We start from the raw sequence: 26,900 nt of genomic DNA on the forward strand, positions 1-26,900 counted from the left end.
TTTATCCGGCCCCCACCACACACACACCCATTTGAGTGATGTTCGCTAAGAGCCGGGGGTTTGCAGCTGCTTCACTACCATCATTAGGAGCAAGTGGCTTTTACAGTAATTATTGCTCCTCTTAGGATTTGTTCCTGTGATCCTGGGTATATCAAGTGTCCTGTACTTTATTATATCCTGACAGGCAGCTTGTCAACCTGCCCCGTCCTTTCTCGGTTCCCTAGATACGATAAACTTGAGATGCTGAATCAAGCATTTCACTTCCACACTTCCAGTCTGCAACCCCTTGAGAAAAATCTTTACACTGCAGAAAAAAAAAGTTTGTCTTGCATACTGCAGCAAAACAAGTTCCAGTCTTATTTTGTTGTATAGCATAACATCCCATTTCATTCAGTGTCCCCTCAGACAGTGTGAGGATGAGGACACCTCCACTGCACTTTCACCAGCCCCAGAACTAATAAACGGTCAATGGCTGTGAATTCTCCCCCTGAGTATGTTACTGATCATCTCCCCTGGTCCCCAAGCAATGCATACCACAGGATATAAATTAAATAAAATGTTAACCCACAGGACAAACACACAAACACACACACACACACACACACACACACACACACACACACACACACACAAATCTTACCATTTCATTCAAAGTGCCCCTGTGTTGGGAATATACTACTGGTCACGATACTGCTGTGTATTGAGCAGGTACATACCAAATATTCCAATCCAATCCTGTCCAAAGCAACATATAAGAGATGCATTTGACCCCCATATGAACAAGAGCTAGATGTCATCAAAAAAAATGGCGGTGTAACTCTGCTAAATAAACAAATAAAAGTATGGAAAAAAGCACTGCACAGTGTACTTTACAGGATCTACTGTTAAAATGTCACAAATTCAGTGCAGATATTTGGAATTACGCTGACCATACAAAACGTCTCCTTCATTACAGTGTCATCTTTCTTTTTATAATGTCAACAATTAAATATTGATTCCTCGTCTTAATTTTCCACTTAACACAGTACAGTGAGTTCAATGGTTCCTGGTAATCAATTTATTTAGGGATTTATGGAGGACAAAAGGTGTGACACAAGTCATGTCACGCAGAAAATACACATGCAGTATACTGATATTCTCTCTCCTTCACATAAAAACACAATCATACACATACACACAGACATATGAAACTTAGATGCAGTCCTCATTTGCTCCCCAGGGGTAAAACCTTTATCATGTACCCAGTAGCTCTGAGAGGAGATCAGTTGACGCAAGAGAGATCACTGCTTGGGGAAACTGTCAGGCTCTTGAGCCGTATCTCTCCAGCTAATCAGCACTGATTTAATTTAACCCGGAGGAAACACGAAACCAGACCATATGTTTCGACTGAATCAGCAACCCTGCAGCACTGTGAATCCAAATCCGCCTCTTTGACAGTGCTTCAAACTCCCCGAGTGACGACTGCCATGGTGTAAATTCCCAGGCTGCGTTGCATCTGCTCAGACACCGCAACAGATGAGTCGAAATCTCAGGCATTTGAACGAGCTGTATTAAAGACCCAGAGTGATTGAATCATGGTGGGACTCAGTGGAGGATGAGAGTGTACCTCAGGCGTGTTTCCTTTTAGCTCTGTGTTGCTTCAGTTAGGCGATTAACTTCACAATCTTGTCTATATTCTCATCTCACTTAAAGTGTGATATGAGGAGTCCAGGCTGCAGTCTGGTGTGCCACGGGGGAGAATAATGTGAAGCGAGCTTCATGTGTGTGCAGTGAACCTGTTGATATCCTCCTGGGATTGCTAATGGAGGGGCTGCGAGTTCAGTCCATGTAACTCAGTGACTGTATCTGTCCCGCCCAGCGTGAACAGCTCAGACAGACGGTACGCAGAGTGGAGCCCTCACATCTATCATGTTCATCCGTCTTCCCGACAAGATAGAGTTTTGAGAGCAGGGAAGATCTAATGATGGAAAATCTGCCCCACAGTGTATAGCAGTAAGGGAAAACACTGAGAATGCTGCATGAACGTTGGGGGGAAATGGAAGCCTGCCATCTTTTCTGTGTCAGATCAATAGCCAAGCCAACGAGGACATTCTGCATCTACCACAATTTGGTTATTAAAATTTCCATGATGGATCATTTAATTTTATTTTTATCAGGCTAGTCCAAAGATTAAGATACGTGAATGACATCAGCGGGATCTCTAAACCACTGCCTTATTGGCCTATTGATTTTATTGCTAAAAGTCACCTTGAAGAAAAGCTGATAACGGTCATTAATCTCAATCTGTTCACTTTAGTGGGAAGAAGAAATGGTGAACAGCAGAGCTGCTGTTCGCCCAGTTTAAACTGAGATTTAAAGGAATAATTTGAAATTTTGGAAGAGACTCTTGGGAAATATTCTAATGCACACAACCCCTGTAAAACCACAACATGTCATTTTTTTCATTTCCTTTTTGCTCTGTGTTGCTTCAGTTAGGCGATTAACTTCACAATCTTGTCTATATTCTCATCTCACTTAAAGTGTGATATGAGGAGTCCAGGCTGCAGTCTGGTGTGCCACGGGGGAGAATAATGTGAAGCGAGCTTCATGTGTGTGCAGTGAACCTGTTGATATCCTCCTGGGATTGCTAATGGAGGGGCTGCGAGTTCAGTCCATGTAACTCAGTGACTGTATCTGTCCCGCCCAGCGTGAACAGCTCAGACAGACGGTACGCAGAGTGGAGCCCTCACATCTATCATGTTCATCCGTCTTCCCGACAATATAGAGTTTTGAGAGCAGGGAAGAGCTAATGATGGAAAATCTGCCCCACAGTGTATAGCAGTAAGGGAAAACACTGAGAATGCTGCATGAACGTTGGGGGGAAATGGAAGCCTGCCATCTTTTCTGTGTCAGATCAATAGCCAAGCCAACGAGGACATTCTGCATCTACCACAATTTGGTTATTAAAATTTCCATGATGGATCATTTAATTTTATTTTTATCAGGCTAGTCCAAAGATTAAGATACGTGAATGACATCAGCGGGATCTCTAAACCACTGCCTTATTGGCCTATTGATTTTATTGCTAAAAGTCACCTTGAAGAAAAGCTGATAACGGTCATTAATCTCAATCTGTTCACTTTAGTGGGAAGAAGAAATGGTGAACAGCAGAGCTGCTGTTCGCCCAGTTTAAACTGAGATTTAAAGGAATAATTTGAAATTTTGGAAGAGACTCTTGGGAAATATTCTAATGCACACAACCCCTGTAAAACCACAACATGTCATTTTTTTCATTTCCCCTTTTTGCTCTTCAGATTAAACAAACAAGATATAATGTGTTAATTAGTGAGTTTTAGAGCTGCTGACAGGCAGGTCTTCGGACAGAGCCAGGCTAGATGTTTTCCTGTTTCCATTCTTCCATTCATTTTGTGCCAGGCTAAGCTGGTGGTAGCTTCATATTAACTGTACAGACATGAGAGTGGTATCAATCTTCTCATCTACTGCAACTCTTGGCAAATATAAGACAAATCAGTTCATCACGCTCACATCGTATGGTGGGTGTTTCTCAAGGCAACGAATCTATATCTGTATAATTATCAATGGAAAATCCATTAAATTTGAGATTAAAATCTGAAGATAATTAGTAAATGTGTGAAACATAACAGGCCTCCTTAAATTTTGCTGCGCCCCCCCCCCTCCAACTATGTGCTCATTCTCCACCTCCCCTGCAGCCTCTGTTGTGTGTCCACTTTGCAGGCTGCATCGCTTTGTGCAGCGCTGGCGAACTTTGGCGCACTGGCCATGGAGTGACCATCATCGTAATCCAGATCCGGGGAAAACAAGAAAAATTATTCTCTGAAATTGTGTATTATATCATATTCCGAAGACAGATGTGTGTTTTGTGCATTCATTGCCAGAAACCACTGAAAAAAAAACCAGATGAAATACTTTTACAAGGATTAGCTGACTGGAAATTACACTTTGCTCTCACTGTTGGAGCACTTACACTTTTGTGAGCATAATTTTCTTACAGCACCTTGAAAAGGTCAAAGATACTGATGCCTCCTTTAATTGGTAGAGGTGAACAAGGAGAGATAAAAGCAGAAAGCCAAAAAGAGAGAAGGAGAGGGAAACATTAGTACATTTAAGGTCATACTGCAAGTGAGGGAAAAATGAATGATTGTCTCACCCCTCAGCCAACTGTGCGCAGAAAGTGAAACAATGACCTGTTTCTGCATGTTCCTGCCACTGTAACAGATGGTGGTTATGGTGGATTTGACTCCACACTTTCCATATATACAGTATAGTTGATGTGGGGGAAGTATGGATGTGTGTTTCTGTACTCAGCAGTCTAGCTGGGAGGTAGCACGTAGCTGATTTTGGGTGCTACAAACGCCTCTCATTTTCTCCTCTGCTCTTTATCCTGGACAATGTTGGTGCCACGAGGCCTTCTTTTCATCAATTCTTAGTATTTTTCTCGTTTTTTTGGATAATACACTACACTCATTCACAGGATATTTTACCTTTTACATCCAGGAAGTCTTTACACTGATATTCCCAGTATCCCAAAGCTGGGATGTGTCAGTGAGCATATTAAGTGGGTAACACTGTGTATTGATTGGAAAAATGTAGCCCCGGTCTTAAGCAACATATCAGTGTTTCCCACAGGTTGTACTGCTGGACTATTTTCAGTAGTGATAATAATGTGCTCCCTGAAAATTCCCACTGGGATCGCAAAACCATTGGAACGGCCGACACTCTGAGTGAGCTCTCTGTGTCTGCAGGCACCGCTAAACCAAAATGGAAAGGAAGAGCGCAGAGGGGTGACGTACAGTTCAAAAAGAGTCATAGGGATTGCAGTTCTAAATAAACAGTACATGTCCATGTCTGAGGACGTATTCTGTTTCAAGAAGCCTCCTCCAGTCAGGGCACTCTGGCCTGACCGCCAACACAAAGACACTTCCTGTCTGATCTGTAGAGAGAAAGTCTGCATGTCCCTGGTGGAACAAGCCTGAGTGCAAAACACGAACTACTGACTATATAAGGAGCTTATGGACTTTGTCACCACAATACAGATCAGCCATACAACCTAGCTTGTAAACAAAATTGAGTCACACGGTGATGGGGAGCACTTTCAGAGGAGAAAAAAGAAACAAAAAAAAGGAAAGAGAAGGCAGAAAGCAAAGATTATCACACGTGTACACTTGTGAGCTGCCAGGCCTTCATTATGAATTAGTGGGGACCTCCGGTAACTCATCCACCATTCACATGCTGCTACAGCCTTTTAACTAGATTAGTGGAGGCTTTGTCTTTTCCCTGCACTTCCTCACCGTCTCTTTTTTTCTCCTCTCCTCTGTAGCTGGAGTGTCAGTCGGTGAGGGAAGCAGCGAGGAAGGGGATGGGGTTGCCATGACGATGCCAACCTAACGCGCTCTGTCTGTCTTCGTGATTGCGGGTTTAATTGGATGTCATTGAGGAGGAACAAAAACACATTTGAGCCGAGTGACATGAATGCAATGAATCTCTGTCTAGCTGTCTGTCTGTCTTAATGTCATACCCCCCCCCCTTTGTGTAGTTATAAATGATTAATAGTGATTATGTAAGAGCTGTAGTATGTGAAGTGCATGTAGTCATGTAGTCCACTGAGGCAGAGAGAGGGGACTTCCACATGTACTCAGAATATTCATGTATAAATAAATCTTAATAAGAGCATTTATGTCATCTCACATGCTTTCAACTGAATTAAATGTTTTATTTATTTAGTGACAAATTCATTCTTGTTAAGAGATAACCGGTTATACTTTTTTTTCTTAAATGTAATCCTACGTAAGTTGCTTGGCCGGCAATGCGATGTTACTGTTTTCTATCCAGCTTCTCTTTGACATTTGATGAAATCCTTTTGTATACAATATGAAGTGCAGCCTCAAAAATACTTGTGATACACCAGTGATTGTTGATAACTTAATATGCCAAATCCCTCAAAGGCAGAGACACACACACACACACACACACACACACACACACACACACACACACACACACACACACACACACACACACACACACACACACACTGTGTGTGTCTGTGTCAGTAACAGGAAGGCAGATAAACCAGGCAAAAGGAGCAGGCAGTGGCAAAATCCAAAAACAGGCAAGAGAGGCTTGAAAGCTACAGCATAGAAAGTATAACAGAGTCTGGCAGAGAATGAGTGGAAATGGGCCGGTATAAATACTAAGAGCTGATTAAGGGAATCGGGAACGGGTGAGTGGGTTTGTTGGGAAGCGTCGGGTGGCTGAAAGGAGGGAAAGCCCAGGGTTACTGCAGGGCAGGGGGGCATGGCAGGGTCTGAAATGACAGGAGAGTTAGTGATATGGAAAAGGCATGCAGAGAATGAATGAACCCATGAATGAACTATGACAAAAATGTATTGCTTCACAGAAAAATGCAGCTGGTTTTCACACATACTCTTTAAAAAGAAAGCTAAAGAACAAAACCGCAATCAAAGCAGAGTGTTGGAGTGATGCACAGTTACAAGTTCAATTACCACTGGGACAGCAAGCACTGAAAAGTGGGCTAATGTTGTAAAAGGGAAAACATAAACCCTATAAACAAGGACATTCCTGAGAGACACAGAAACTTTATTGTGAAATGAAAAATATTAATAATCATGCATAAGCAGTTGAGTTTCCTTTATGATCTTGCCTGGTTTAGGAATATTTTCTCTCCTCTAAAATGGACAAAGTATTAATATAAACACAAACACAAAACAACACCGAGGTAACTCCACAAAATCTGGCCTTTCCATCTTCATGCCACTCTGCAGCAAAAAACCTCTGATAAAATGTGATGCTTTTAAAACTATCCAACTGTACATGTACAAATATATTTCTTTTTCCTCATCATTAACTGTCATTACCACATTTAGCACATATAACTAAGGTCACACTAATGACACATCATTTACTGATGAATCGCTGCACAGCAAAAATGTTGCTCTTGCATTGATTTATGTATCAATGTATCAATGCTCTTGCACTGATACATGATAACTGACAGGGTTTCAAAACTTGTCTGAATTTCAGTAAGACTGGGTGCAGTCTAAATGTTGTGGTGTAACCCTGAGGATAAAACATTTTATGAGGCAGTTAAGACATGGTTAATACCTATCCATGTCCACTCACGCTCATTTAACACATGGACCAACATTTAAATCATAACCAAAATAATCAAAGCCTTGTAATTTAATGCAATTTATTACTAATTAATAAAAATCATGAGCTGCTCAGTGCCCTGCCCTGCTGCAGCTCTTATTTGCGGGAGTTTAACCCCCCCCCCCGCTCAGATGCCAGTAGAGCTCTGACGTAATCATTGGAACCTCTTCCACCTGAAGGTCTTTTTACCATTTATTGCTCCACTGCCTCAGTTTTTAATTATTCATCCTCCCTTTATTGTCCAGCTTGTCCCCTGCTTCTTGTCTCTGCAGTCATTCATGGGACGTTATGTTTTATATATTATCTATATATTATCTTTTTTTAACACTTCATCTCCAGAGCTGAGTTGATGTTCCTCCTGATAAGCAATGAAGAGCTCAGAGTTACAGAGCCGTGATAACATTCCACCAGAGATAAAGTTTTATAGTGTGTGTAGTCTGCTGCCAACTCTGGTCTATATAAGGTGAGGGGTATCCATCGTCTGTGTCCATGGGAAAGCTCATTACATTTGGTTGTACTTGCGTCAGAATGTTTCCGGTCAGAATTTCCTTGTACCAGTGTCAATTTGACAAACCCATACATATTTATAGCTCTTTTTAAAATTACGTCTCACTGATGTCAAGTATATACCAGTAACGACTTAGTGACAGCACAGCATGTGGTGTAAATCCTTCTGTCTTGATTCCTAAACCTCATATTAGTAGCTTTCCACTCTGGCATTTCACACGTTTGAAAACTCCCGAGGCTTTACCATGATTCAGGAAGTGTTTGTTGAATGAACTCACGTGTAAAACTGCAGTCAAGTCAGATGAGCGTTTGTTGGTTAGTACGTGCTGACCCCTATTGGTTACTGCGGCTAGGTGCAAATAACACAACCCTGCAGCTTCAAACTTAACATAACTAGATTATTTCACTGTAGAAAGAAAGAAAAAAAAAAATGCAACCTCAATGTATGATGACAACTTCAGAAAAATTATGTAGAGGTTATGGAAAAAAATGTATCATAGTAAAACTTTAAACATACAACATTTGCAGTTTGATGAATTGTGAATGTAGTATAAAATTCCTCTGTGTATATCCTTAATCTTGATCCACCCTTTCTTGTGGAAATGGGTTCTGGGAAGTTGGTTAAAAAACAGTAGGTGGTGCTAATAGTAAGTGAAGACTAAAAAAGAAAGCTGCTGAAACTTTCACCTTTTCGGTGTGTTAAAAGCCATTCTTACCTCTGACCTTTAGGGTGATTCTTTCCATTGCAACTTCATGATGCAGTGCAAGGTAGGGTGACATCCTGCTCCATATTATGTTGTGCTTGTTTTTATCTCACAAGGACAGCATGCCTGAAAACGTAATGGACATGTGACATGTAGTATATTCAAGAACACGTGGAGATATAAAATGTGCACACATAGCCCTAACATTACATTTATACCAAACACATTTTATTTGCTATTTGAGACTCTAGGAATACATTTAGTTCCATGCACGACTTACAAAATATATGTATCATACCACTATATATAAAATCTTCATGGATGATTAACACGTTTTTGCACAGTGCAATGTGGTCAGTTTACCAAGAGCTGATGAGACCATCACTTGTAGTCGTTTTCTTAAATGCATGCCCCCCCCCAAAGTAAGGCAACCACCATCCGTTCCCATTTATAAAATGGGATTGGCTGATGGATTTCACTTTCTCTTCCAAAATAGATGGCTATAACGGAGGGCTGGGTCGCCATTTCTCCACCCACACCAACACCATTTCTAATGTCGCCAAAGGTACTCTGCTGTCAAGATGTTTCGCCTCCTACTCTTCCGTAACAGTAACCACTGTGTCTGACGTGGGTGGCGTACAAATATTAAAAAAAAAAAAAAAAACACAACTCAAAAACAAACAAACTAGACAGACAAAAACAAAAAAACAAAAAAAACAAAACGGACGAGTGGGTACATAAAAAGTCACCTAGCAGGAGGGCACAGTTTCTCTTTTCATGTAAAAAACGGAGAATATTACTTTCTGTCTCCACCGGATATAACGCGCATGCTCACAACGGGAGCGCCGTTTAAGAAAAAAAAAAAAAAATAAGTAAAGTTTTTGTCGATAGACCAGGCCGCTAAAACCTAAAAAGGTTTCACCCAAACCAATTCAGATACAAATATATGTAACATCTCATGACATTTAACCTTATACCAGTCCTTATTGGGCCTCATATAAATGGCCGTAATGGTATATGGTGCAATACTATTGCCAGCATTAGTGAGAAACTGCAAGGGTTTTACAGAATGAAGTCATACGTGCCATATCATGGCCCAATGTAAATGCTCCCACTGACCCTGTTTTTCCACTGCTACAGTTTTCTGAAGCTGACTGGATGTAATATCTTTCGCAATGCTTGTGTAATGTGGAATGAGTAAGTCGTCAGTGACAGACTTCGTGACCTTATCCTGGCTTGGCCGCATACACACGTATAAAACTAGCTGCCTTTAAAAAGAGCTTAAAGCAGAATTTGCTACTAAAATGTTTAAACTTGTGTATCCTGAAAGGCTGAGGACTTCAGACCTGGATACTCTACTGTGCTGTTATTTCCACTTGCCACATATTGTGTTTGTGTATATTTCCAGTTGGATTATTGTTTGGACTGATGGTACAGATGATTTGGGAACGTTTAGCTGTGCTTTTTAAAATTTATTATTATTGTTTCAGGGTTCGTTTCAGCCGTCTTCTCGTTGTAAATGTATCTGTGCATGCAGTGTCTGGGCCCCTATTCACAAGTTTCTGTAGCTTATCGGAGTGTCCCATTTTCACCCATCCTTATTATGTTTTGTATGATTTTACTTGTACTTTATGTTGATGTTTTTGGCAAAAAAAAAGAAGAAAAAATGTACAGCTCTATTTGTGAGGCACTTTCATCGACTCCTAGCTAAAAATACGACGTCTAGCTCTCCTAATGGGCGTTAGGCGAAAGAGGAAGTGGCCAGCAGTAATTCTCTCGCCCTGGTTTTGTACTCTTTGCTGGATGTGTGCTGTGGCTGACAACCTTCCAGTCCGTCGCAACAACAGCGGCAGCTGCAGCTGTAGCAGTGTATTTATAATCGCAGCAGCCGAGGGTAGCGAAGTGAGCCGGAGGACGGAGAGAGAGAAAGGATTTACGGATCCCGACCAAGCATGGCTACCCAGACGACAGCATCATGCACTGGATCCACTCTTTTGCAGCCAATCAGCGAAATTATCAATCTCCCTGTCGACCAGGTATGATTTTGGATTGGAGAGAACACGGATTCGTGAACCGCCCGAGTTGAAAATGTACTTTAAACGGCTTTTTTTTTTTTTTTTTTTTTTAATCGTAGTTAGCTAGCGTATGTGGACAAAACGTTAGCAGAGGCTGATGATGCGCACCACTGTTATACCTAAACGTTAGCTTAGCCTGTATACGTTGCGGATTTACTGAAAATGAGTGCACAAAAAAAACAAAAAAACAAAAAAAAACCCACTGTCGGTGTGTCGCTATCACCATCAGTTTGCACCCTGTCAAGATACACTACAGCTAATACCTTTAGTCTCTTCCTTTCGATTCACAGAGCCGTATCCAGCGGTTACCGAACTGGGGTCCGAGGACCCTCAGAGATCATTTGATCTGCTTTCCGCCAGTTTAATCTGGATTAACTAGTTAAATTTCACTAATATTCACTGTAACTTAACCTTAGAACAGAGTGTATTTAGGCCGCAATGATTAATCTGTTGTTATTGTAACTGTTTTTTCATTGCCAGGAAGTCAGACAACAAAATGTAGTTATATGTTAGGAAAAAAAAAAACAACTCAGCTGTAAGATGGTTTCTTAAAAGCCAGGGAACCTGTAGTTTAGAATGAAATCGTATTCTGGATTTGGCATGATCCTAATATGGTTGTTCAGTGGTTCATAGCCACTTCAACACATCTAGTCTGGAGAGACCAATGAAATCCATATGTTATTATGAGGCAGAGCCTGAATTTTAGGAGTCCATAATTGTGGGGATCACAGCCTTTGGAGATTTACATCTTTAAACCTAAATAGGGCCAAGAGAAGGTAAAAACATGTGGTTTGTGGCGTTCATTCAGGCACACATGACTTTCCTGGTCATCATTGCTCACCTGTTATGAGACAGGGCACCACACCTTCTCTGTCAGTCTTTTCACGTTTTGAAGCAGTGCGGAAATGTGTGGCTTATCTGGAATATGATATGATTATATTGGGATTGTATTATATAGTTTACTGCAGTGTGATTCACTGCAACCTGTGTACAGATGTTTTCTTTGTTAACATTGACACTGTCAGATTCACAAGCACCACACCCACCGACACACATGGATGTGTGCAAAGTACATTGCCATAGCAGTGAACGAAGCTCACATGCTGGAGAGCCTGTGGTCGTGTGGGGAAGTATCCGGTCATGTCAGCAGGGATCAGTGACTCAGTGTTTGTTAGACAGGCTTCTCCCGAGCCCAAATACCCCCCCACCAAACCACCAGTTTTTTCTCTTTTCTGCCCCCGCCTCAAGTGTTGATACCTTTGATTTGTTGAAATGCCAAAGTGGCTTGTCTGAAGAAAGTTAGAAATTTCGCACGTTAAATTTAAATTTATTGTTCAAACAACTACCCTTTTTTTCTACCCTGTGTTAGCAACAGAGTCAGAGATATTGTTTTTGCTGTAATCCGGCGAGGTTCTGTTCTGCTGAAGCACTTTTTGATCTTGAATTAGACTTGATTTCCAGGCTTTCCAGTTTATATGTGAGCATCGGGGAAACCTCTGTCTTGTGCCATGCCCATTGCCAACATCAGTCTGAATAACCCTCTCTGGTGTAGAGCACAATCAGAGTCAAAAAAATACACGTTGCCTTTTTTCTTTCTATGCTGACGTAGCTTTCCCGTGCATTTTGTCTGTGTCATCAGTTGGAGAATCAGTGGTTCTTGTCTTTACTCCTTCCTTATAGACATGGGGACACATATAGATGTGCCCGTTTCCTCCAACCGCCAAGTACTTTTATGTGCAAGCCACAAGCTCGTGACTTACTTCATTTTTTCCAATTGTACAAAAGATTTAATGTTTGAAATCATATAAGAAAGCGGTGGTGGTCCATCACTCTCTACACCCCTTTTTTTGAAATAAGATTTAACGCTCTCATACCCACTTGTCTTACAGACGTGCATGATATTAATTTACAGTTTCAATGTTTAAAATCATGCATTGAATCTTTTCATATGACCTGTGTGTGCTAACGTGATCTCAGCTTCTTCATCAGCAGATCGTGTCAACAGCTACCAAGCCACGTGACGCGACTCCTCGTCTTGTAGTAGCTCAAACGCAACAAGAGCTCCGTACTACCTACATGTGCAGACTGGAATGTTTCATTATTTGTCTCAACCCTAAAGCGCTGAAACCTCTGACAGGAATGTTACATGGCAGGAACTCATCTTCTTAAAGGATCTGGTCTGGATCGCAAAAACAGATAATTCTCTGCACTTGGAAAGGAGTTCAAGTGTATTCATACCGTGCCTCTAATTAGTGGAACAATGACACACCTCAGTTGCACTCTGCGTTGTATTTGTAATTGTTATAATAAAAAATATTTATGAGAAATAGGAATTAGAAATATTCTAATATAATAATGTAATTTATAATCGGTTTGACCCAAACCATGTTAAAAGTACTCTCCGAAAAAAGGACATACAGCCTGAGCTTATTTGAGGTCAAACTTGTGTTTCAATGAGGCTGCTGCATCAATACATCATATCACTCAACGTAATGGCCTTGTAGTTGGAAATATTCAGCATCAGTCTACACCACTCCTTTACATTCATTTAGTTTTTAGCTGCATTGCTGAATCTGATCACTGACTTGAATCTGGGGCCACAATTACCAATCATAACAATAGTTTTTACAGTTTCTACAGCTTATTCTGTGTTTCGACAGTTTCCAAGCCCTTTGCATCAGTGCCATAGCATTGTAGTCACAGAGGACGTCTAGCAATTGCTATGCAGGAAATGAGAAGTCACCCACTCTGTCACATATTTGTTTACTGAAATATTGGTATTGACTCTTGGAGTTATATGCCTCTGGCTTAGTTGTTTCTCTCTGTTTGAATGAATATTGGCTGAGTATGGAGAATGGCATTGCACAAATAGGACACATAATCATGGGCTATCGTGGCCCACACTGCTTTGCTGGACAGTTGTCACCCTTGTGACAATGTGGTTTGTTAGCTTCCTGCCAAGTGGCTGCCCTACTGTGCTAGGGCCACTGTTAACATCACAGAAATCAATACAGCCACTCAGATACAGTGCAATCTGTGTGTACCATGGACACTGATATTATTATAGTGTGGCACCTCACTGTATGTTGTTAGGACTGTGTGTAGCCCGTTGGAGAGACAGGCCTCTGCACTGGCCTGTGTCAGAGCTATAATGGAAGCTGTGAAATGTGAACTAACACTGCATATGCTTCTGCCTCTCTCTTCTTCTCTCCTTTTCTCTCCTCTCTATCACATACAGCCTACCACAGCCCCCCCCCGTAACATGCTGTTACTATGTTGACTAAGGCCTCGTATTGCATTTTTGTGTGCCCACACAAACACTATGTATGTTCACCCACTCTGGTTCATGGGTTCTGAGATGAAAAAAATGCTTTATAGGCTCAAAATTGCACGTCCTGACCCCAAGCTGTGTCTTTCCCAGATTTGATTGTATTTAGCTGTTTTCATCTGCTTGTCACAAACCTTGCAGAGTGAAGGTTATATCCACTATGAAGTGCTGCTCCTACCTGACAGTGTTCATCAAGAAAATCCTTGACATTTTACTGCATCTTATCTGTCGTCCTCCCCCCGACTTCTAGTTTAAACATCCAGTTGTTCAGCTGTCGCTTTAGACCTTCTTCTGTCTGCTGGATTCCAAAAACTAAAGGTCTGATTTCGAGCTACCATTTCTGTTAGTCGAAAACTAGTTTCATCTGCCTAAAAAAAGATGCGTGTAAGACAATTTTAGTTCTCTTTCAGATCACCACAGAACACATATAGACACAGCTGTTTTTTTTTTTTTTCACTCCAGATGCCGCGTACTGCTCCGTCTCAGTTCCTTTAGGCCGTAGCATGGCATTTGCTATAACACATTGACTCTGTTAAGCAGAGCTGCTTTCAGATTAGCTAGCATTTTCAGGGACAGTGTGCAGCTGAACCAGGTCCAGCCTCTTGGGTAGAACATTTGCTGTCCAGTGGTGCATGTCAGTATCGCACCAGTATGGTTTCCATGCCGACATCATTTGTGGTGTGTAATGTAAATACCTGCAAATGTATGTCTCCATGCCATAAACATTGGTACACTGTTTAACTGCCAAAACTAACTAGCTTGAAAACTTGCAAGCCCTGGTTTATCCACCTGAAACATTTGTTTAATTTTAAGGTATTTCTTCCCTTTGTTGACCTTGAAAGTGTTGTGTGCTCTGAGAAGGACTTTTGTATCTTGCTTGGTTGTATTAATAGCTGTGAAGTTATTTGTTAAATGCCCCAGGTAAAGGTGACTTCTTTAGGTAAAGTTTACTGATGCTTGCATACTGCAGGTTTTCACCTGGGGCTGCAGGAGCACTAGGTTGTGTTTGGTAGACAAGCTACACCCGACAAGCTAACATTAAGGATGATTTTTAACCTTAAAATGCGGGGTTTCTGCTGTTAGGGTTATCCTGTTGACATAATTATAAATATTAGATATTAAGTATTTGGATCAGTTGAGATTTTGGATAATGTTGTTAGTGTCAGCAGTGACATCAGAAAAAGAGGCTGCATATATACAGATGCAAATATGGCTGTGACATCTTGTCTACTGATTATTGGTGACAGGAGTGTGGCACTAGATTATTCTTGCTATGACAAATACATTTCTACCCCTACATACAGAGAAATGATAGACGGTAGATGACACTTTGCTCTCTCTAGTCTCCCATGGTTAAAATAACATAACAAAAGAAAATGTCAGGCTTCCAGCTTTGCAGTTTTGATCTCAGAATAGCAAAACCGTCATGCGTGTAATGCCTCTATAGAGGAATATGCAGTCAACATGCTGGCTTTGCAGCTCATCGGTCGTTTCAATGAGCCAACAAAGTTGGATATGAAGATGCAGTCTCACAGGTACCAGCTCACAGTGTAGAGGTGGTGCTGCTGTGTGCCCTGTGGTTACAAAAGGCTCGCTGCCCAGCTGCACAATCAGTCTTCAGTTTATGTGGCATATTGGATTGCAGTTTGTCACAGTCGACAGCCACGGCTTTTATCATGATAACAAGCCTTCTTTTGTTGTTTCGGCCTGTGAGCCTACACAGTGCTTGGGGTTTGACTCCTAGCTCTCCTTTTAACCCCTGACAATTCCCTGCCATCAGTGATAGTCTGAGTCTAATACTTGTCGCATAATGAATGGGAAGGTGAAAATCGGGTGCTCACGTTACTCAGAGTTATTCCTAAAATCTCTGGATCCTTGTAAAACAATCAGCATTTTAATCTCATTAGCCCTAATGTCAACATTTTTTTTTTTTTTTTTCATCTTTGAGTGGATTTTTAAATGTGCTAAGGTTTTGAGTAGCTTTGCCTGAAGAATCTCATGTTGGCTTCCCTCAAAGGTCTCCTGTCGCTGACTCAGTCCCCAAAGCCCCTAGCTCAGGACTGCTGGTCTCACTTTAAAGCCCTCGGGTCTTGTCAGAGTCCCCCCCCACCCCCCCGGTCTTTAATTGGCTGCCCTCTGGGGACTCTTATCCCTCCAATTGATTTCTTTCCCTTCAGCTCGCTCTAATGGAGTGCTGCTGGCTGCTGCCATTATTATGGTGCACAATCAACAACACAAGCATGTGTGATTCCTCCTGGGGAACATGGAAAGACTTGGCTATGTTGTCAAAATTGCTGGGTGGTTGACAACACAGTAATGGTTACAAATAGGCAGTTCCTCATAAAGGTGCCTTAGACTTTATGATCATATGTTTACTTTGATACTGTCACATGTTCACCAAATTAAGCATTGTACAATACTTAATTTGGGATGAAGATAAATAATCTGTGTTGATCTGATGAAGATTAATTGTGTAATATTAAAATAGATAACTTTGTGTGTTTACTGTGTCTCCTTCAACACTCTGAACTTTATTTATTCATTTATTCATTTATTTTGCAGAGTTGACCCACCTTGAGTTTGATCATTTTGGTATTTTTGCCTCAGTGAGCCTGTTAGATCATATGTATCATGGTGACTTCCATGGGTGTAGGTTTATTTCCTGCGGTTATGCTATTGCAAAGCCATTATACTAAAAGCATCAATCAAATGTCAAACAAGGCCTGTGTTATCTTATGAGAGATTTGGAAAAAAAACTGTAGTTTCTGTATTTTGTGCAGTGTCTCGTGTAATCTGGCAAAACACATAGGCTGGCTGTCTTACTGTAGATCTAAATAGGCAGCGAAATCTGTGCATCTGTCATTCCTCTTCACTCTGAAGTGCTCGCTGTTGCCATGAAAGAGGATGCCCACGTGACTCAGCTTACTAACTCATTAGTTCTGTTGGTAATGGTGTGTTCTTATGAAGGTGAATTGGGTTTCTGTGCTTAAAAAGCCTGCACTCGTGGGGTTGGAGTATCAGTTTGTTTGGATGCTACAGTACAGAGACAGAAGGAATCATCTTAACAGCTGTGAATTACTGTACAGGCCAAGCAACTAGACGTGTTTAACGTTGATTCAAGATTGTGGATGAATGCTAACAAGCAAGGCCAGCTTTGAATATGTATGTATGCATTTCTTACTTTGATAGTTGTTAGTCTGTCTCGAAAGGCATTTTACAAAATTTGTTAGCTCTTCTATCCAATTTCAGGCCAGGCCACCAGCATCTATGCGAACATGTGGCTGCGGCCTATAATTTCTCTGCAAAACTGTTATGTGCAACAGCTGTTTCTTTCTGGTTTATTCTCTGTACTTGGGCGGGTGTCCGATGGGATGAAGGAGATGCATCCAATATGAATGAAAGGACATGAATATTTATCAGTGTGACTTTGCGCTGTCACTTTTAACTCCACGTACGTAAGTCAGTGAGGGCATTCAGCTAAATCACCTTCATAGGAACATATAGACTCACCAGCCCGCTGTCACCTCATTTTTCAATGGCTCTTTGTTACAGTAAATAGACAGTCCTAGTATTGATCTTCTCTAACTACAAGTTGCGCTATCATCTGAAAAGTTCAGCCACGAAATGCAGAATTGATTCACAGTGTTTACTCCTCAGGGCCTTCTGCTATTGATTCCCTTGAACCTGATAACCTGTGCCACAAATGGCTATATAATCCATGTTGAAAGGAGTGTACCACTCAGTTAAATGTTTTACATTAGTTCTCTAGGTGATTAAAAAACAACAACATTTAGAGTATAAAAAATGCAAGGCAAGGCAAGTTTGCTTAAAAAGCACCTTTTAAACACAGAGGCCATAGTGCTTCACATAAGACATAGAAACGCAATAGAACAACATTCAAAAACACAATGAAAGCAATAATAAAATGAATACAATTAGAATATAATGAAAAAAGGGCTGATTTTGGAGACTTGCTACTTTGAGAGGGGACAAATCACCTTTGCATGTCTGCTACTTCAGTTTTGCTGATTTATGTCTGCTGCTATTTTTAAAGTAGAAATGAAGATGAAATAACGAAAGGAGAAAGTAGTTTCAGTTTCGGCTCAGTGTGACTCTCGTTCTCTCTTGTTAGGTGTGAAATAGTGCGAGATATCAAAAAACCTACTGTACGTGATTTTGGATCAAGTGTGTGCACCCACAAACAAACACTTCTAGTAATTCTTTTAACCGTGTCATTAAGTCACTTCTCTTCCCAGCTGAAAATTACACCCATCAAAGGGGACATGGCTTCGGATGAGAGATCTTCCAGTGAGCGTTTGGCCTTAGTTGATGTTGTCAGTCATGACATACCTGAGCAGAACCATAGTAGAACAACCACAGAACATTCACTCAGCCAGCAAATGTGAATTACTTAACATGCTTATATAATATTTGCCTGGCATTTTCAGCCTTTTGTAACTTTACAGAAAAAAAAAAAACTGCCTTTTGTGCTGTGTTCAATTCTGATACTTGAGCACTATTGTGAAATTTTGCGGTTGTAAATGGACTTTTGTGGTGACTTGCAAAGACTTTATAAAAGCTTCCACGCTCTGCTGTCGATGTCAGGACTTACAAACGGTCCTCTGAGTACTGGACTACAGCTTCTTGCTAAGTCACTCCTAAAGATCTGTTGTTGAAAGGTTGTCTGCTCATTCTCAGCACACCATTGAGGATTCTTACTTTCTTTTTACATCTAGGTAGGGGTTGCCAAAGCTAGGAATATTGTGTGTTTCTTCTTTGGAGTCAATGCAATTTCCCCTTTATTCACAAACTGTTGTTAAAGTAGGTTTAATTACATGGGCGTACGTGCAATGACAGTACGAGTCAAACTTAGGTGCTGCTGAGTTTACAGCTTATGCTTATTACATTGATCCACTGTTAAATCCATCCATCCAACTCATGACAACTCATGACAATGACAACAAACTAACTTGATCTGGCATGTTCGTATTGTTGAGGATTGGGATTTCTGAAACACTATGGAGCAAGGTTCTGCTTGTATTATCTGTTCTTTACTGTATCTTCTTGTGTTTCATGACTTGCAAGCGTTATGTTTTCTCTAAAAGTTACATACAGGCAGTTATTTGAGTACTTGAATGTACTGTAATAGTTCTCAGAGAGTCTCAGTCTTCATTAATGATGGTTTATATTTTTATTGGGTGTTTCTGCCTTTGGCTTTAGTCCACAGAGCAACAGTAATGGTATTCCAGCAGAGAGGGGACAAAATGCGATGATCGATTCCCATTTTTATGTCAAGGAGTTACAGTCTAGTAACTCTTTCATTGGGTCATTTCAGAAACATGCAGACTATTTGCTAAAAACTGACACACAGTGAGAGAAGCATGAGTCAAAAAATAGAGGATCACTTTGGGTTTCAGAGTGAGAGAGATATACTACAATGATGTCTTTGAGATTAAGTCTCACAAAGCCTGTGTTTTTTGACGCAAGACTGATCATGGATGGCAACATATCCTCCCTTTGAAACTCTGTCTTTATACATTCTATGTTGAGGATCTTTAGCTGTGTTCCTGTGTTCAAACAACATGAGGATGGTGATTACAGTTTGGTTAGAGGCTGTCTCTGTATTATATTAATGCCAAAGTCTTGGTGATTCCTCATGAGTAACGGGGTGTTTCCTTCAGCAGCTCTGTGTGAATGAAACACGGTGAGCCAAGCAGGCGGTAGACCAGTGCTTTTGCCCCTTGATCAAGGATTTGAGACAACACTATGACTCACTGCCGCTCAGCTGCAATGGCCTCTTACACCACATCCACTGCCTACCATTACAGCCTGAAACCAAAAATCTACAGTATAACTCTTTTTAGAAATGGAAAAATGGCTACTAACAGAATATCTTGCATTTCTGGTCTGTTTTGTTTTTTGTTTTTCCCCCCAAAATATAAACACGTGCTTTGCATAAAGGCCATGACTCTCACTTCTCAACAATAATAACGTGACGTAATATCATTCTCTACCAACATTTACAAGGATGAGTGGCCTGCGGTACGTTCAGGCTCGTACTGTGTGGCTTGTTAAAAGCCTTTTTGGGGAATGGTGGCAGTAAAACCTGCTTGAATGTGTTAAATATTACGGATTAATAACAGCAAAAAAGGACCTGCAGGTGGAAGATTTTGGATTGATGGAAATTTTTTTCTACCTTGCTACTCTGACGGTCCAATGTCCCTCTTTTACACTTGCATAGACTGTGGGAGTACACCGTCATTCATTTTTACTGATGTCTGAAAACCAAGAAAAATAACAGTAGTATGCACTAAGTCTGTGTTGGTTCCAAAATTTTCCAGATTTCCTCTTAAGAGCTCTTTTAAAAGTCTCTTTCCGTGTGTCTCTCTGAGCAAGTAAATCATATTATAAATCAAATGGCCTTACCGCTGGCTGTTGTTTGATAAGACTTATGTGCATAGCAAAAGTGGGCGTCAAACAATGCCACTTGCTTATAACTTTATGCGTTCACATTATTTAGCACTTTGGCAGAGACATGCATCCACAGGCAACAGGAATATATCTGACGTGCGACATAATCAGTCAGCAACAATTTCTTCGGTTTATTGCTTTATACCCTACAAAATACTTTGTTGAGCATACCTCATTTTTCATTCAGACATACTGCAGATTATTTCTTAAAAATATTTCCATTCCCCAATCTCCGTTCGTCCCTCTCTGTCTCTCTGTAATGATGCCAGTAAATATTAAATATATATTTAAATATATAAATTTTATGGCTGGCAGTTTTTTGCTAGGAGTTGCATGTATCTAAAGGGGTAAGCGGTGTCGAACAAAGCCCATTGAGAAATGTAAAGAGAGAGTGGAGGAAGATAAAACAAAGAAGCAGCCTGGAGAGGGACATGTCTGCAGTCAGTGGAACACAGACAATGGTTGGCAGTCTAAGTCTGCAAAGCCCACACAGGACTTTTCTACGAAGAATGTTTACTTATTATATTTACAAGATTCTGTTTCTTACTCTCCTTCTTTCTCTCTGTCCTCCTGTTCCTCTGTTGTTATGAGTTTGTTTTTGCACTGACATGGTAACATCCAGTATGTACATACATAAGCCAAGGTCACTCATCACTGTGTAATTGCGTCCTGCTGTGATAACATTACTTCATTGTTCCCTTCCCATTGAACAGCATGATGACTGCTCAGAGCACAGATGATGTTTCTGACCAAAAGCAGCCCTGTAATCTTTGCATTGGTCCGGTTCGTTTGTTTCAGGAAAGGAGTCTCTCTCTCGCTCTCTCTCTCTCTCTCTCTCTCACACACACACACACACACACACACACACACACACACACACACACACACACACACACACACACACACACACACACACACACACACACATTGTGTGCTTGGTTCTGGACCAGTGCTGCTGGCTGCCATGTGGGGAATGGCTGATTGTTTGGCTATTAATAGCCGGCCTGACCGTAGAGCCTGACTGGGATCCGTGGATCAGCTCAGAGAGGAGGGTGCCATGCTGCGGGCTTTAACACTCCTGTGTGTGCGTGCATCAGTGCATGCTTCCTTTGGGCTGCTTCTTTCCCCCCATGGCTCTTTCCTCATGATTTCCAGCATCAACACAATCACATTTTCAGCCTTTAGGATTGAAGTAAATCTACTGCTGCCTCCACCTAAACAAAAAACTATGCAGCCAACCCATCATGCAGAGAACAAGAATACTGTTGTTCCCATACTGTCAGCATTAGCTACACACACGCACACACACACACACACACAAACCCAAAAGTCAGTTTGTCTCGAGGAGCTGTGACCAATTTTACCACATTTGTTGGACAAGACTAAAGTAGTCATGACATTGCCTTTGTCATTGTCTATCTGCAGATCTTGTGTGTGTATATGCACGTGTTTGTTTGCCCGTGTGTGTTTGCATGTGGGAGAACACTGGCAGACATTTCACTGCTCTCATTTCCCTCCGGCTAAGGATGGTGTTGAATGGTAGAGGACGAAGCAGCATTATGTGCATTCTCCAGCTGGCTTTTCCCACTACGTTCTTCTCTCCGTGTTTCTGATTGGAAGCTAAATTTATTGCTTCATAAACAGTCCAAGTTCTAGTCTGGGCTTCTACAGTACACTGCACTTTTCCTACATTTTGCAGGCTGTTTTAAAAGAAAATTTCTAAGCTCTGTCTTTTTCTCGCTCTTCCTTGCTTCATCTACACCCTTTATACCATTTGCAAACACTCTTATCATCACCTGTATTTAATCCTCTGTGGGAATTAGACATCCATGCTCTCACCTAACACGAAAACTGCTGACAACAGGGTGTTTGCGTTGTAGTACTCCCTAAGGCGGATCAGGACAGTATATGTGTAATATACAATATATGCTCCATAGCCATTTTTTGCTTAGAATTCAGACTGTGACACTAGTTGAGTTCGGGCCTTTGATTCCCACCCTCCATTCTGGCAGCAGCGCCCTGAATCTGCATGAGTCACTGTGGACAACAGCTGAGGGGAATGAAATGAGAATGCACAGAACAGGACTATAGTGTCACAGAAGCTGTACGGGTGGAGGAAATGGAGAGGGGTGGGGGGGGGGGTGTGGAGGGGGTGTGACTTAATGACATGGAAAAAAGGGTTTTATGGTAATGACTGTCTAAATTTATCTCCCACTTTGTGTAGACACACACAAACAGATACATGCACACATGCACAGACAAGAAAACCCACAAGTCGCTGTGAGTAAGGCTTGGACAGGGAGGCATATTCTGCTCTTTGCTAAAAGGCGCTATTTTAGTCTCTCTGGGCTAAACGCGGAACATGCACAGGGAGGAAGAGAGGAGAGCACTATTTATGAAAAATTATATTACCCCAGTAGTGTGGGTGTCACTGGGGCTCATTGAAGGTGTGAAAATCATTACTCAAGCAAAGAGCTCTCCCACGGGAAAGGTGTCCTGCACCTATAGAGAGCAGGTCAGAGTCAACAAGCCAGTTTTATTAAGATGTTTATCTGCCTCAGTTCCCCAAGGGAACCTTCTGCATTTTCTCCTGTCTTCTCATCATACACATGCTGACAATGAAAGGTAAATAGAGGCTAGAAAGTACCGATAAAAAGGTTAGTCGGATTAGATACACATTTTCATTTTCTGCATAATGCTGTTGTTCGAATCCTGTTCCTGAGATGCGTGTGACCCTGTTTAGACTACTGAATCAACCACTTTTTCTTCCACGGTTCCTACATGATTTTGACTTTGGTGATCCCCTGGCTTTTCCTCTAGAGCTCCCATGAGGTTGACATTTTCGGTTTTGAGTAAAATATCAAAGGCCCTCAAGGATAAATTGGTGATTCTGGGTCTTGTTTTTATAGAAAAGGAAAGAGGGGAAAAACTGTGCCCAGAGGAACAATAACTCGGCATCCGTCTGTTCCCTCCTTCGCCATCACTAGCTTCTTCACAACCTCACTGCCTGCCTGCAGCTCCTCTCAAATGTGACATCTCCAGCTGATGAGTTAGACTGAAACACGGGCAGGGGAAAAGAAGAGAAGTTATGGCGAAATCATTATTGTTGTAGTAAAATCGTGATTATGGGTGAAGCACGGTCAGCCTTTTGGTGATCATTTCAGGAAAAACTGAGACTGATTAAAAACAAAAGGAGAGACAGAAAATGGAAAAAAGGGGAATGTGGTGTGAGAATGACATGAACAGGAGCAGTGCTCTAGCCCCAAGGGTCTTGATGTTTCTCTCCCTCACACGTACACAAAGAGACATGCACACTGTATTTCACTCACTAATGAGCATCAGGAAGCAAAACCGTCTTATCTCTGTCTTCCACTGCATCCACAATGACTTTCTCCCCCCTCTTCAGCTTCTCTCCCTCTGCCAGTCTGTGTGTCAGTCTATAATGTAGCTTCTTAAAGCTGAGCTGAGCCCTGCGCCACAGCTGCCAAGAGAAACAGCTGACAGCTTATTGCCCCCAAGCGCTAATCGCCCACCGACGCCTGCCACCCATCAAAACATCTGCATGTGTGTCTCACTCTCTGTCCTGCTAATCCATACACTCTCTAATGATATGCAATTCATATGCTAAGACACTATCCTCTGGCACTGAGATAAAGTGAGAGCATGCTGTAGATGAGGGGAGGAAAGAGTTCTTGTTTGAGTGTGTGTTCCCACCAAGCCTGTTTGAAGTGGTTTTATTTGAGCTTCCGGGGCAAATATTGTGTCAGTGGGGTTGGTTAACACAGGTGAAAAGAAAAGAAAGGAGTAATGGTCTGCGTCCTCTGCCAAGACAACTTTGACGCAGTTTGTTAGAGGATACCAAAATCTCCACTGTCCACCTTTTGTTTACATTCTTTGTTTCCTAGTAATTGCATAGTTTTATAGTTTGAACTACAGTCACACCTAAAGGTCATTCAGTGTTTCTCCCCAATTTAGCCTTTTCACATTCTATTTAGTACCCCCCCCACCCCGGAACATATTTGACTGGGTTTGCTGCAGTGCATTTATCCAAACTAGCGGCTTTTTTTCTTTTTCTGTGGCTCCCTTTGAATCTTTAACAAATCGTTCTGCAGCACAGATATTCTGCCGTAGACTCGGAAACAATAAAAGCACTGTGCCCCAGGGTAAGGTTGGCTTCAGAATGAATCAATAAGGGAGGTGGAGATCCATGTATTATGAATGAAGAAACAACGCATCCTGGCACAGGAGTTTGTCTTTTACAAAATGTTTATTCAGCAAACTACTATACCAGCTCTGGCGACAGGCTGAGGGAAAACATATTTGGCCTTGTCTTTTAACAAAGAGTGATATTGTCTGCCTGTTTTTGTCATGCAGTGCATTATCTAACATTCTCCTTTTACCGTAACTTTTCGGTGAAGTGCAGCTTGCGCCCAGCAGGCGTAAGCAGTTGCTGCATACCCCACAATTTTTTGCATTTACGTGGAAGGCATCTTTACTGTGAGGCTGTGGCGTCAGTTCACTGTGTAAAATCCCATCTGTGAGTGAAATGTAGCAAGTCGACTGGCATGTGGTCTCATTACATAACTGCTGCTCAGGCAAAAGAACTGTTATATTTACTTTGACAGTTGATTTCCCAACTGGTGTTATTAATTTCCAATGTCAGTCTACTACATAACAACATTTCATGCATCTTGTGGATTTAGCTCCATTTAAAAACAGTAATAAAGTGATAATGCGGCACTTGTAACTGTGAACATTTGACGTTCTCTGTAGCTGAGGACAGACTTTGAATAATTCTCCCTTCTGAAAGCAGTCATCTGTCCGACTGCTGAACTGAAGTGACAGTGACAGATAGCACAGGGTGGCAAGAGATACTATAAGGTGTTGATTCAGTTTTCAAAAGGATAGTTCGGATTACTGACATTTGGTCATCATGAGTACCTAAGTGGTGTTGATAATTACGCATAAACACTAGGAATGGGAATGGAAATGTTATCATATGTGGCTTGTGACTAAAATGGCTTATTAGCAAGCAGCCACTTCTTCTTGCACACAACGTATGCGTGTATGTTCACATGCATACTGAGATCATGAGGTTTTAAAGTGATCAGGAACAAAATTGGACTCTTAAGTACTGACTTTTAAAGATGTTTCCCCGTTCATTAAGCATCGGAGTTTTCTTTGTGACAGTTTGTCAGTGAGTGACACTTCAGGGCCCCTGAGATCTCTGATAAACCAGCCATTAATCAACAGGTCCAATTACAAGCCTACACGAGGAAACAGCAGCCGGCTGTTTCATGGTCGGGCAGAACGATTTCTGCATATCTCATCGCCACTAAAGATGGCTCTTTTGAAAAGCAGGCTTAGCTAATCTTACAAACAAACACAGACTGGCTATTTGAATACAGAGAGGGTTTGTGTTTGTAAGGTGGTATTTTAAAGTATTGTTAAATATGTGTTCCATTTGCTCTGTCAATATTGACTTCAGCTGCTCTTTTGACTTGTTTTCACGTCATACTGTGTTTTTTTTTTTTTGGACTGAGGTGTTTGGTTTTGGGCAAACAGAGGATCTGCTGCAAAATCATCAACTCCATGCCTTTTTTTTTTTTTTTTAAGCTACAGCCCCTAAAGTAAATGGGTGTCTCTCAAAGAGTTTTCAGGAAGCCATTTGCTGTTGTAGTGTAGTTCCAAATTCTTTTTTACTCCATTCTACAGATATTATTTATTCTACATAATCAAATGGTTGGTAGTGTAATAGGTCAACTACAGCAGTCTTATTCCTCATATTACATGAAAAGCTTGAGGATAGATGATTCAAAATTGATAAATTGCTCAGTCGGAGCTTTTGCCGCACAGTCAGCTTTCAAGCAGCCACCCACAGCTCGACTTTGCTGGTGCCTTTAACAATACAGTTCCTCTGCCACGCCCATCCACTCTTTCACACAAAATTCCTTTCTTACAAAGCACTGTGTTGATATCCAGGGAGGGGCTGGTTTCAAAACCTCTTACTCTCAGGCTATTGCAGTTCCCCAAGTTCATTTGTCATTCCACTTGTAAAGTCATTTGTAAGGACACAATCACTTGAACAGAATGTATTGTATAAAATAGTTCTATTTGTGATTTTTTTTTTAACAACATACTGTATAAGACAGGCACAGGAAAAGTAGCTTGATCCTTGCTGTAACTATCTAACTATTTGAAATTTCTGGCTATTTTTGCCTCTTCGGGTCGCTTTTAGAAATTAGTGACTATAGTAAGTGTGGGATGTTTCCCGGTTTGCAAATGATTCAGTCGGCCATACTGTGGGCAGGCACACAGGCTGGCAAATCAGCTTTTCATTCAGCCAATCAAACCAGCAATGGCTTCTTCAGCAAGAGAGCAGCTTGAAGTAATCAAAGCATGAAATGACATCCAAAGCTGTGCATTGGGTAAACACTGTTTGAAAAAGAGACCTGCATGAGAAGAGGAAGCCGGAGGAGGTCCATTTGATGTGATTTGCTGTCATTTCCAGAGCATCTCATTTTGTTTTTAGCAGTTTAGATTTGAAAGGAAGAGGGGGCGATTTGCATTTGAACCTTGGTGTAATGTTGCCAGATTTGCCCAACGCTCATTTATTCACATCGA

At 41.3% G+C, this 26,900-nt stretch overlaps 1 protein-coding gene across 1 annotated transcript in view; it reads left to right on the forward strand.

The window, feature by feature from the left end:
• The first annotated feature begins 10,203 nt into the window (after window positions 1–10,203).
• The window catches only part of mboat2a (membrane bound O-acyltransferase domain containing 2a), a 36,878-nt gene continuing 20,181 nt past the window's right edge, over window positions 10,204–26,900 (forward strand). Inside the window, exon 1 of the mRNA XM_040137869.1 lies at window positions 10,204–10,438. Within this exon, the coding sequence (XP_039993803.1) occupies window positions 10,355–10,438 (84 nt within the window). The 5' untranslated portion in view covers window positions 10,204–10,354. The remainder of the gene's footprint in view (window positions 10,439–26,900) is intronic.

Source organism: Xiphias gladius, chromosome 10, assembly GCF_016859285.1.
Source record: "Xiphias gladius isolate SHS-SW01 ecotype Sanya breed wild chromosome 10, ASM1685928v1, whole genome shotgun sequence".
NCBI lineage: Eukaryota > Metazoa > Chordata > Actinopteri > Istiophoriformes > Xiphiidae > Xiphias > Xiphias gladius.